The sequence below is a fragment of the Brassica oleracea genome, chromosome C7 (assembly GCF_000695525.1).
Source record: "Brassica oleracea var. oleracea cultivar TO1000 chromosome C7, BOL, whole genome shotgun sequence".
Lineage (NCBI taxonomy): Eukaryota > Viridiplantae > Streptophyta > Magnoliopsida > Brassicales > Brassicaceae > Brassica > Brassica oleracea.
In genome coordinates, this window is record NC_027754.1 from 10332253 (window position 1) to 10343690 (window position 11438).

At 39.1% G+C, this 11438-nt stretch overlaps 1 protein-coding gene across 1 annotated transcript; it reads right to left on the reverse strand.

The window, feature by feature from the left end:
* Positions 1-3336: 3336 nt before the first annotated feature.
* Positions 3337-4377, reverse strand: LOC106302549. The gene has a single exon (XM_013739037.1). The coding sequence runs from the start codon at positions 4375-4377 to the stop codon at positions 3337-3339; it is 1041 nt and encodes a 346-aa protein (XP_013594491.1).
* Between the last annotated feature and the right edge of the window lie 7061 nt (positions 4378-11438).

The following is an 11438-nucleotide window of genomic DNA, read 5'->3' on the forward strand; positions in this document are numbered from 1 at the left end:
CTCATCCTGAAAACATTCTAATAGAGCTATGTTTCTTGCTATGAGCAAGGCGAGAGCTGATCTAGTGAGCTTAGTAAGCATTCATTCAACCTGCGCATAAAGCTTGACTAGAGCGCGTCGATCAATATCATACTTGAATAATCGATGTAAAAGGTGTATCGATCGATACGCCCATTGAAATATCGATCGACACTTTCTATAGATCAATATAACGAGAGTTGAGATCATAGATCTAGTTAATAGACAACAAGTCAATGCCCGCAAGAGCCGAAAGACTTGTTGATCAAATAGTTGAGTTTTTTATTATCATGCATGCAACTCATTAGGCGTTTATAGGATTATAATTCCAACTTTCCCGAATAAAAACCCTAAGTCTAGCTATTTCCTTTTTAAGCAGCAAAACCCCAAAATCCTGCTATTGAACAAACACTTGTTCAATATAAAACTACAATTTACTTTTAAAACTCTTAAAACATCCTTGCTTAACAAATCATATTAGAATCCCTAGGTTCCCTAGCTCCCTGTGAATTCGATCCCTAAGTACTACAACTCGACCTCTTATTTGAGAGAGTATAAATCACTCCTTAGGGCAATTGGAGTGGTATTAGTCGTCGATCGACAGTTTTTGGATGTGAGACATACATTTCCGATGAATGAATCCGTTTGGTAAACGTTTTCCGTTGGTAAGAAATCATCGATAGGAACGTCATCTTCTATTCGTATCCGGGAAAGATGATATGCGACTCCGTTATCTACTTCTCTTTTATCTTTAATCTCGATGTCGAATTCTTGAAGTAGAAGGATCCATTGCAGGAGTCGTGGCTTCGCGTCTTTCTTCTGCATTAAATATTTTATTGCAGCATGGTCGGTGTGGACTATCACTCGCGAACCGACCAGGTATTGGCGGAATTTTTCAAATGCATAGACTACAGAAAGTAGTTCTTTTTATGTTGTTGTGTAATTCGTTTGTGCCTCGTCGAGTGTTCGACTGGCATAGTAAACAACATGTAGCCTTTTGTCTTTCCTTTGGTCTAGAACTGCTCCTACGGCGAAATCGCTCGCATCACACATAATTTCGAAAGGAAAATTCCAGTTAGGTGCTTGTACGATGGGGGCGGTTTTTAAGGCTTTCTTTATTTCCTCAAAAGACTTTACGCATTCTGGTGTGAAGTGAAATTTAACTTCTTTACAGAGGAGGGCTGTCAGTGGTCTAGCGATTTTACTGAAATATTGTATAAACCTCTTGTAAAATCCGGCATGTCCGAGAAAACTTCTTACGTCTTTCACATTTGTAGGTGTAGGCAAACCGGTCATTACCTTAATTTTTGCCCGATCAACTTCTATACCAGCAGCGGATATTTTATGTTCTAGGACGATTCCATCGTTAACCATGAAGTGGCATTTTTCCCAATTCAGAACTAGGTTCTTTTCCTCACATTTTGCCAGAACTTTACATAGGTTATCGAGACAGTTTTTGAAACTAGATCCATATACTGAGATTGACATCATGCATCGTTGGAAAGTGGCAGGGGCATTACATAGACCGAATGGCATTCTGCGGTATGTGAATGTTCCGTAAGGGCATGTAAAGGTGGTATTTTCTTGATCGTTAGGATGTATAGGGATTTGGAAAACTCCAGAGTATCCATCAAGAAAACAGTAGTATTGGTGATTTGCCAATCTTTCCAACATTTGGTCAATGAAGGGTAAAGGGAAGTGATCTTTGCTAGTGGCGGCGTTAAGTTTTGTGTAATCGATACACATCCGATGTCCGGTGACAGTGCGCGTCGGGATGAGTTCATTTTTATCATTCTTTACCACTGTAATTCCACCTTTCTTAGGCACAACATGCACGGGGATCAACCAGTTGCTATCCGAAACCGGGTAGATGACTCCAGCGTCTAGGAGTTTGATAAAATCTTTCTTAAGAATTTCCTCCAAGTTTGGGTTTAGCCTCCTTGGGTGTTCCACTGGGGATTTGGAATCGTCTTCCAAGTGAATTCGGTGCATGCACAGATCCGGAGATATACCAGGATTATCCTCGAGAGAGTATCCGAGGGCTTTCCTATACTTGCGCAGTTTTATTAATAACAACGCAAGTTCTCCATTGGTTAGGTTGGCGTTTAGGATTACTGGGTAGGAATTTTTATAGAAAAAGCATATTTAAGTTTGGCAGGCAGTTGCTTTAACTCAATTTTTGGTGCTTTTTCGGGATCCCAATCTTCTGAGGAAGATGGTTGTCGATCGATGGTGTCCTTTAAATATCGATCGACGTTGATTTCTGAAGTGTAATCCTCTACTTCGTCGACATTCACTATTTCGATACTTGCGTCCATTAATCTCATTTATTCATCAGCCCTGCTGACGACACTAAATGTTTCCTCTTCGGTAGATGTAAGCACTTTTTCCAGAGGATCATCTGAGCATTGGTCTATGAAGGATTCCTCAGCTAGATCAGAGATATCGTCCACGTAAGAGGTCTGTTTATCAATCAAGAGTCGTCTTATCAGTCTTTCCATATCGAAGGTCATTGGAATGTTTCCAATGTCTAAACATATCCGACCTTCCTTGACGTCGATGATTGCACCAGATGTAGCTAGAAATGGTCTACCCAAAATGAGGGGATCCTTTGGTTCATTCTGGTATTTCAACAGCACGAAATCCGTTGGAACGTGACAGTCGGTAATCCTTATTGGCACGTCGTCAAGTACCCCCTCAGGTACTCTAATGGATCTATCGGCAAGAACAAAAGTTATTTTGGTTGGTTTAAATTCGTTGTATCCCAGGGATAACGCGACAGAGTGCGACATGAGGTTCATGCTGGAACCTAGGTCACAAGGGATCGAGGAAAACTTATATTCCTTATATTGCAATCCAAAACAAAGCTGCCCGGATCGGGCCTCTTGATCGGAGTTTCGGCTTGGATTATTGCACTCACTTCCTCCGAGACCATCATGACGCTGTGCTCAGCATCTGGGAAGCTGTTGGATCCATGTCTTTTACATATTTCTTTATTGAAGGTGATACTTTTATGGCATCAATTAATGGCATTTCCAAAGTGATTTTATAGAATGATTTCTTGCAGATCGCTTTATCTAATTCTCGCTTAGTCTACGTCTTGTTAGGAGGAAAGGGTGGTAAAGTCCTATACACTCTCTCTACGGATGGTTCAGCAGGAGTCGACCGTCGATCGACATTGTTTCCAGTTTGTCGATTGACGTTGTTTCCACCTTGTCGATCGATTTCCACATCTTCTTCCAACTCCTCTTCTTCCTCCTCGAGGTCGATAGTCGCTTCCTCAGTGTTGGACCGTCCTTTCTCTCGAGAAGTTTCTGATTATGGGTTGGGACCATCGAGGATTATTGGTTGCAATCTACTTTCACCGGTTTTCTCAACTTCAGCACATTTTTCTGCATAGTTGATTTCTATTGTGCTCGGGTTGAGGCATTTTCCGCTTCTTAGTAACACATCATTAACTTGACGCTTCGGATTCGTGTCAGTTCGCCCAGGGAGACGTACCGTTTCTCTTTTGATGGCGGTCGCGTTTTCCGCAACTCGACCACCCAATCTCTTAATGTGTTCACTTAAAGCGTCGAACTTCCTCATTAGCTCACTATAGACTATGTTTATCTTTTCGTTCTGGTCAGTGGCCATTTTACGATTTACCGTGAAAACTTGGTTTAACCTAAATTTTTCTTTGCCTCGGCGTAATCCAACAGTAGCATCGTAATTTTGGGTAAAACTATCGGTGTTAGTGATAGGATACCTATCTTTCAAGGTTGGAACATCTACGAAATCCACCTGTTGTTCTAGTTCAGAAAGGGTATCACCGTCAATTTGGTAAATTCCAAATTGGTTTTGTTCCTCTAGAGCAGAATGAAGTGAGTCTAGAGACTCTTTGATTTTGGCAAAATGTGGCCCATCCATTGAGTCGACCCTCCTTCCTCGCTCTACGTCCATCATTTCGTAGGATTTACCTGTAGCTACATTCTTGATCAAACGCTTTGCCTCTTCAGGATTCTTGGTACTGAAGCTCCCTTCACTGAGTGTGTCAAGCATGATTTGGTAATGCAAGTTAATACCTCCGTAAAAGGTATTAATGAGTTGTGGTTCTGAATAACCATGGTGGGGGCATTCAAGCTGGTAACTCTTGAATCTCTCCCAAGCGCTTCTGAATGATTCTCGTGGATCTTGGCGGAATGTGGAGAATTTCTTCCTAACAGCCCAGTAACGCGTCTCATCGAAGAAGTGATTAATGAAGGTATTCCTTATTTCCTTCCAGCAGGTCGAAGAGCCTGCTTGCAGTTCCAGCCATTTTCTAGCGTCGTCCTCTAAGGAAAATGAAAAAAGTTTACAGCGATTGTACTTGTCATCCATCATATCTTCTATATATTCGACGTGATAGTGTGGGTGTTCTGATATTGTTCCACGAAAAGGATTCTGACGTACCAAGAATAAGTATTCGAGGCTAACCCCGGATTTCTACGTATCATCTTTAGATAGTTTGATGGCGGACCTATTGGAATAGGTCCTCCCAGGCTTTAAGTAGTCTTGCAGAGGCAATTTTGTTTCATGATATCTTATTAAGATCAAAATAATTTTAACAGGGATTGCAGTCCCCTGTTCATTTATGGTTTGGTTAATTGCGTTGCTTAGTTGACCTTTAGGTTCTCCAAGGACTACTCCCTCATTAGCATTATTGGTAAGAGAAAACTTACTTGCTTCTAGCGAGGTGTCGTCGATCGATGTTTGATGTGCAACGTCGATCGATTTTTCCGTCGACGCGTTACTCGATGTTGTTGCTATTTCGTCGATCGATGTCCGGCCTAAATCCATATCTTCCATCTTAAGTTCCAGAGTCAGCAGGAAAAGAGGGAAAAATTTAGCAAATTCAGTAACAAAATCTAGACTAAATTCTAAACTTAATCTAATGTTAATAAGAAAGAGTACCCAGAAACGTCGCCAAATTTGATATCACTCAAATTACCCTGAGAAGTGAATTACTCTCTTAAATAAGAGGTTCAGATGTAGTACTTAGGGATCGAATCCACAGAGACTCTAGGATTACACAATAGATATATAGTCTTTGAACTAAGGCTAGATTAATTGGTTGATATGATTTAAAACATTAAATGAATTGGTGAGCAAGGTTATTGCTCGATTGGTTTGTTTTGAGGTTGTTAACAGTTGGGAGAATAGCTAGATTCAGGTATATTCCCAGGATAAGTAAATACTTAATTTGGGTTTTTAGGGGTTTATTGATATTAATTATTCTTGAATTCAAACTAAGATATAATCAATTTAATTATCTAATCTGGATCTCGGATTTCAACTATCGTATGTTAATCGCGAGAAAGTGTCGATCGATGGTTCGTTAAGAATATCGATCGATACACCTTTCAAAATATCGATCGACAAAACTGTCGTTGCGTCGATCGATGCTTCTTCAAGAAAGCTTTACGGACAGGTTTGATTTATATTCTCTAACTTACTAGATCAACTCTCGTTTGTATCTAGTCAGTTAGATCATACTAGTTTATTTTCAGGTTTTGAGTCAAGCAATGGCTTGATCTCAATTAATCCTAAGATCTAAGTTTAAAGGATGATCAATCCTAAACTTAGCTTTAAGAACAACTAGATGAATAACTATATTTTTATACACCCTAACAACATTTTGAGTCAGTAATACATTTATCAACCTATTGAGAAACCTAAAGCTAACAGTAAGGACTACTCAGACATATTCATAAGGAACATGGTCATGATGGTCTGAATAATACTTTAATAAAATGAGTAATAAGAGTAAACAATAGAGTAAATGAAAACAAGGGAGTTCAAGATCTTCTCTGTTTTGTAGCTTAGATCTATCTCTCCAATGGTAAGCTCTCTCTCTCCAATGGTGGCTTCTTGCTTCTCCAAAACAAGGTCTAAAAGGTCTCTAGGCAAGTCTGCCCCTAAAATAATACAAAACCCTAATAATATAGCCTAACAGGCAGCCAGAGACTTAGAATATAATTATTGAAACTTTTGTGAAACTTGCAATCTTCTAATTTGTCATTAACTTGCGGGTGGCTTCGCCGTCGATCGATGAGAAGAGCTTTCCATCGATCGATATTTCTTGGTAACCGTCGGTCAATATTCTGAATAAATAATCAACCATCTTCTATTTGCAGCAAAGCTCAAAAGGTTTCCAAATAGCTTCAAATACATCATTTTCCTCTAGTAAGTACCTGAACCTGTAATTACTCTAAATAGACTCTATATAGTAGTAAATATACCTTAAAACACTTATATACTATGGCTAATAATGGGTAAAATCCATGGTCTATCAATACACACGAGCGTTAATCTAGTAAGTTAGAGAACACCATCAAATCCGCTTGTAAAGCTTTCTGGAAGAAGCATCGATTGACACAATGATAGTTCTATCGATCGATATTTTGAAAGGTATATCGATCGATTTTCTTTACGAATCATCAATCGACACTTTCTCGTGATTAACATACGAAAGTTGAAATCTGAGATCCACATTAGATAATCTAAATTATTGTTACTAATTTTGAGTACGAGAACAATTAATATTAATAAACCCCTAAAAAACCCAAATTAAATTATTTATTTATCATACCTGAGAATATACCGGAATCTAGCTATTTTCCCAACTGTTAACAACCTCAAATCAAACTAATATGAGCAAATGCCTTGCTCACCATTTCATTTACTGGTTAAAACCTATTAATTGATATCACTCAAATTACTCTAAGGATTGATTTATACTCTCTCAAATAAGAGGTCGAGTTGTAGTACTTAGGGATCGAATCCACAGAGAGCTAGGGCACACAATAGACTATAGAAATCAAGATTAAGCTAGAAAAATAGTTTATAAAGCAGTAAATAAATGAAATCAAAGTGAACAAAGTAGTTGTTCGATTGGTTGATTGAGGTTGTAAACAATTAGGAGAAATAGCTAGACCTAGGTATTAATCAATCAAGAGATTCAATACTACAATCAAGGATACTAAAGGTTTTATAGATTCAATTCTAGAACTAGATTTTAATAAGTAGCAATCCAGCTTTCGCATGCAATTGCTAATCAGCTGTCCGAGTCCTGTGTTTCAGCTTTCGCGTGCGAACCAGGAGCGAGCATCGATCGATGCTATGGTCAGAGCGTCGATCGATGCTTCTTCGGACAAGCGTTATCGCACAGATCAATAATTTTCAATTAGCTCTAGACCAACTCTCGTATGCGCCTAGATAACTAATCCACTCAGGGTTCGGGTTCTGTTAATCAATTGCACTTTCGTGCCTCTCAATTATCCTATGATTCTAGATTCAAACAATCAGTCACACTGTCGTGCTTTTCCAACTATTCCAGATCCTAGTATTACAAGCTACACTGGTGTAGAAATCAGTAAACAACCCTAGCAATCCTAACAGATTATCAATTTGACATTAAGCTCATGAAATCCCTAAATCTAACATGATGAATTACTCCGACATGCAAGCAGTAACACAAATCATAGTCTGAATAATAGATTAGATAAATCAATGGTAAAACCAATGGAGTTCCAATCAATCTCTGAAGGAGAATTGATCTTCTCTTCAACCCTAAAACAAGAATAATGAATAATAGAAAGCGTAGCCGTCAACAGTGGCTTAGAAATAACATAAATAGGGTTTCTGGTCGTCCATGGGTATTTTGGTAACTTGGTGTGGCTTCTGGGCTTCTAACGGTCTTGAAATATGCTTGGCCCACGTTCTAGCATCACTGTCGATCGAAACCAATGCTGTGTTATCGATCAACAGTTCTTCATCTCCTCGACAGCTTCCTCTTGCGAGGAAGACTGACCACTCTTCAGTAAACCCGACATAACTTCTGGTACACGGTGGCATTGGAAATATAACTCAAAGCTATATCTTGTATCAAAAGATGGGCTCAATCTAACGGTGGTAAGGTCTCCATCCATAGCTAGACCTCTGACACGTTTGTGCAGCTCTACACTCAAAAGGCTCCAGAATCACCATATTTCTCCAGAACGTACCTGAACCTGTAAACACTCTAAATAGACTCTATATCGTAGTAAATATATCTTAAAACACCTATATACCATGGCTAATAATGGGTGAAATCCATGGTATATCAATTCCCCCAGACATACCCTTTTGCTTGTCCTCAAGCAAAACGGATGGGCAGTCTCTCTGAAAGAGGTTTGAAAATAGCAGGGACTCACATGATTTAAAACTTAGAATTATCACCTCTGCAATATTGCAATCCACATCTAAGAAGTCCTAATCACAAAAGCACATTATACCATATCCTAGCTTAGCAACCAAATTCACCTAACCAACAACTTAGCAAATCCTGTCTGACATTCCCTTCTACCAACATCATTTCTTAACATAAATAAAAGTGCAGGCTTTACCTTGGGAATATCGATCACATGATGCAAGGATTTTCAAACAAGTATATGGATCTGCAGGTAAAAGTTAGTTCATATCTTTTCTCTCAACTAATTTCTCTTTTTAGTCAAAGTCTGCTCATATTGTAAGATCATTGACCAAGATTGGACAAGCTTCCATGAATCAACCCTTAATGGTGGTTGCCACCAACGCTTGTTCACTTCTTTTTTACCTATATCCAAGAATTCATGTGAATCGAACCTTGATGATTGCCGCCACCATGCTAAAGAGTGGTTAGATAACAAGCAAAAATCTAATAAGTTCATTATCCCCTTCTTGACTCAATAAAACTCTTTTGAAAATATTTTGATAAGACTCATGAACACACTAATATCAGTAAACCTCCTCTTATACTTAAATTACACTGTCCCCAGTGTATATCTAGTCGGAGTTATGGTGATAAATAAATCATAAGTACTCAATATAACAAGTTAGAACGATATACCTGACCTGATTAAGTGTCGATCGATGGAAAGGAGTTACCATCGGTCGCGGCAGGTGTTGTACTGTCGATCGATATTGACATGCTCTCATCGGTCGATTTTATAATCGTCTACTTAGATCTCTTTTTTGTTTTTAATATTCTAAATAGCTAACTAAACACAATATTAGTAGAACCTTCCCCGGACTTAAACAACACTATCTCCAGTGTTATACAGTCTACGATCAGTGGGGAAATAAAACGTAAGGTCAATATTTAACAAGGAAAACGGTATACCTGACTTTGATGTGAGTATCGACCAACACAGTTAAGTGGCGATCAATACTCTTGAAGCTCTGTCGATCAACACAGTTAAGTGGTGATCGATCGATGCTAGTGATGCTCAGTCAATCCATGTTGCGCAGCCATCGTCGATCCTCGTGCAAAGTCATCTTCCTTGGATCTTTTCCTTTTACCTAACATAAATAAAACACTAAAAGTCAGTAATAGATAACTAATAAAACCAATAAAATCTTTTTTTTCGATGAACAGTGACTGCTACAGTAGCTCTGCTACAGTATCACAGCTACAGTAATTCCCGATTTTTTGCTACAGTGTCGGTCGATGTTCTTGCTGCAGTGTCATCGTTACTGTTCACCTTTTTTTTTTGACCTGCAATAAATAAAAACTTTAATCAGTAACAATCTAAACTAAACTAAAAGAAATTACCTAATAGTGGGTTGCCTCCCACTCAGCGCTTTGTTATAGTCATTTAGCTTGACTTTGGAGATGTGATGTAGTCCAGATGAGGATGTGTACTTGCTCCTAAACAAGTCGCAGTGTCTCTCTTTCTCATTTTGTTGATGCAGTTGAGAAAAAATCTTGCAGAAACTTCTCCTTTTTCTCTCTGCTCTGGATCACATAGCACTCTAACCTTGGTAAAAGGTTCAGAACCTCCTATGCAGCGCACTCTATACTCAAGGCTTCCCTCTTGACATTGCAAAGGGACTAGTGGCAAGAAATCTGCATCTACATTCCTTTTCTTTTTCTTCTTTCTATTCTTGGTCCTTCCCCCAGACTTAGACTTTTCAGTCTCGGGCTGTTCTGAAAGTCGGAGGTTGTCGACCGATGCTGAAGTCTGATTGTCGGTCGATTCTGAGGACTGGAAGTCGTCAGATTCTGAGGACTGGAAGTCGTCAGATTCTGAAGGCTTATTGTCGATCGATTCTGAGGATTAGAAGTCGACCGATGCTGAAGTTCTAATGTCGACTGACGCTGATTCTGGTATTGTAGGCTCGCTATTTGAATCAGTTGTAGGTCCTGGATCTTCAAATATAAGCTCATCACTTTTCTTCTTTTCCATGGGATCATAGAAGATGGTTTCATCAACATTAGTCAGACACATCTTATTTCTCTTAAGATCACAAACTGCCCCTACTGTAGCCATGAAGGCTCTTCCAAAAAGAAGTGGAGATGTCTTGCCTGATTTGATATCCATAGCATGAAAGTCCACAGGGATAATGCATTCCCCTATCTCCACCTTAACATTCTTGATCATGCCTGCTGAGTTTACTCGGGAGCTATCCACGAAAGTGAAACTATCTTTAGAAGGTTCCATCTTCAGTCCTAATAGCTCAGTAGTGTCTATGGCCATGATGCTGACTGCAGATCCAATATCACATAGGGCGTTTGGTAAATGGTGGCTATGTATAGAGCATGGAATCATGAACTTTCCAGGATCTTGTTCCTTCTTCAGTGTCCACTTGGGTTTACGGCTGACATTGTTGAATAGGAGCTCAATATCCTTATCAGTTTCTCTGCTCTCTCTGTAGAAATTACCAAGTCTATACCTATGATATGCATCCTTGAAAGACATATCGTTAGGAACCCTCTTGTGAAATCTTTCAAGTTCCTCTTTGTTAACTTCCCGCCTGAGGTGTTTGGGAATATACGATTTCCTAGATTTTACTCTCTTCTAAACTGGAATTTCTTCTTTCGTTGCATGCTTTCCCATGGCAGGTTCATATCCGTCGATTTGGTGTCGATTGATGATATACCATGGATTTGACCCATTTTTACCCATGGTATATAAGTATTTTACTATCTATATACTATATATTATATCCTATTAGGTATGTTTTCAGGTTCAGAAGTATCTTGGAGTAAAGTGATGATTATGAAGCATTTAGGAGCTTAGAGGTCGATACGAAGAAGAAACAATCGATCGATGCACATCCAGTGACGTCGATCGATACAGAAGAGAAGCCTCGATGATTGAAGATTATTATCGATCGATGTACATCCTGTACCATCGATCGATGTCGAGACGCGGAAGCACGACAAAGTTTCAGCCGACTTTAAACCCAAGACTTCACCAAATTACAAGATTACCCCTGACAAGTTTTTAACCTAATAGTTATATACTTGCCTAAGTGTTAGGAGGCAAGAGAGCTTTTGGCCACCTTTGTATTCTTATTTTCAGCAGAGAGTTTTAGGAGAGAAGATCATAGAGAGATTTGTGATTGGAACTCCATTGATTCATCTATTCTATTCAATG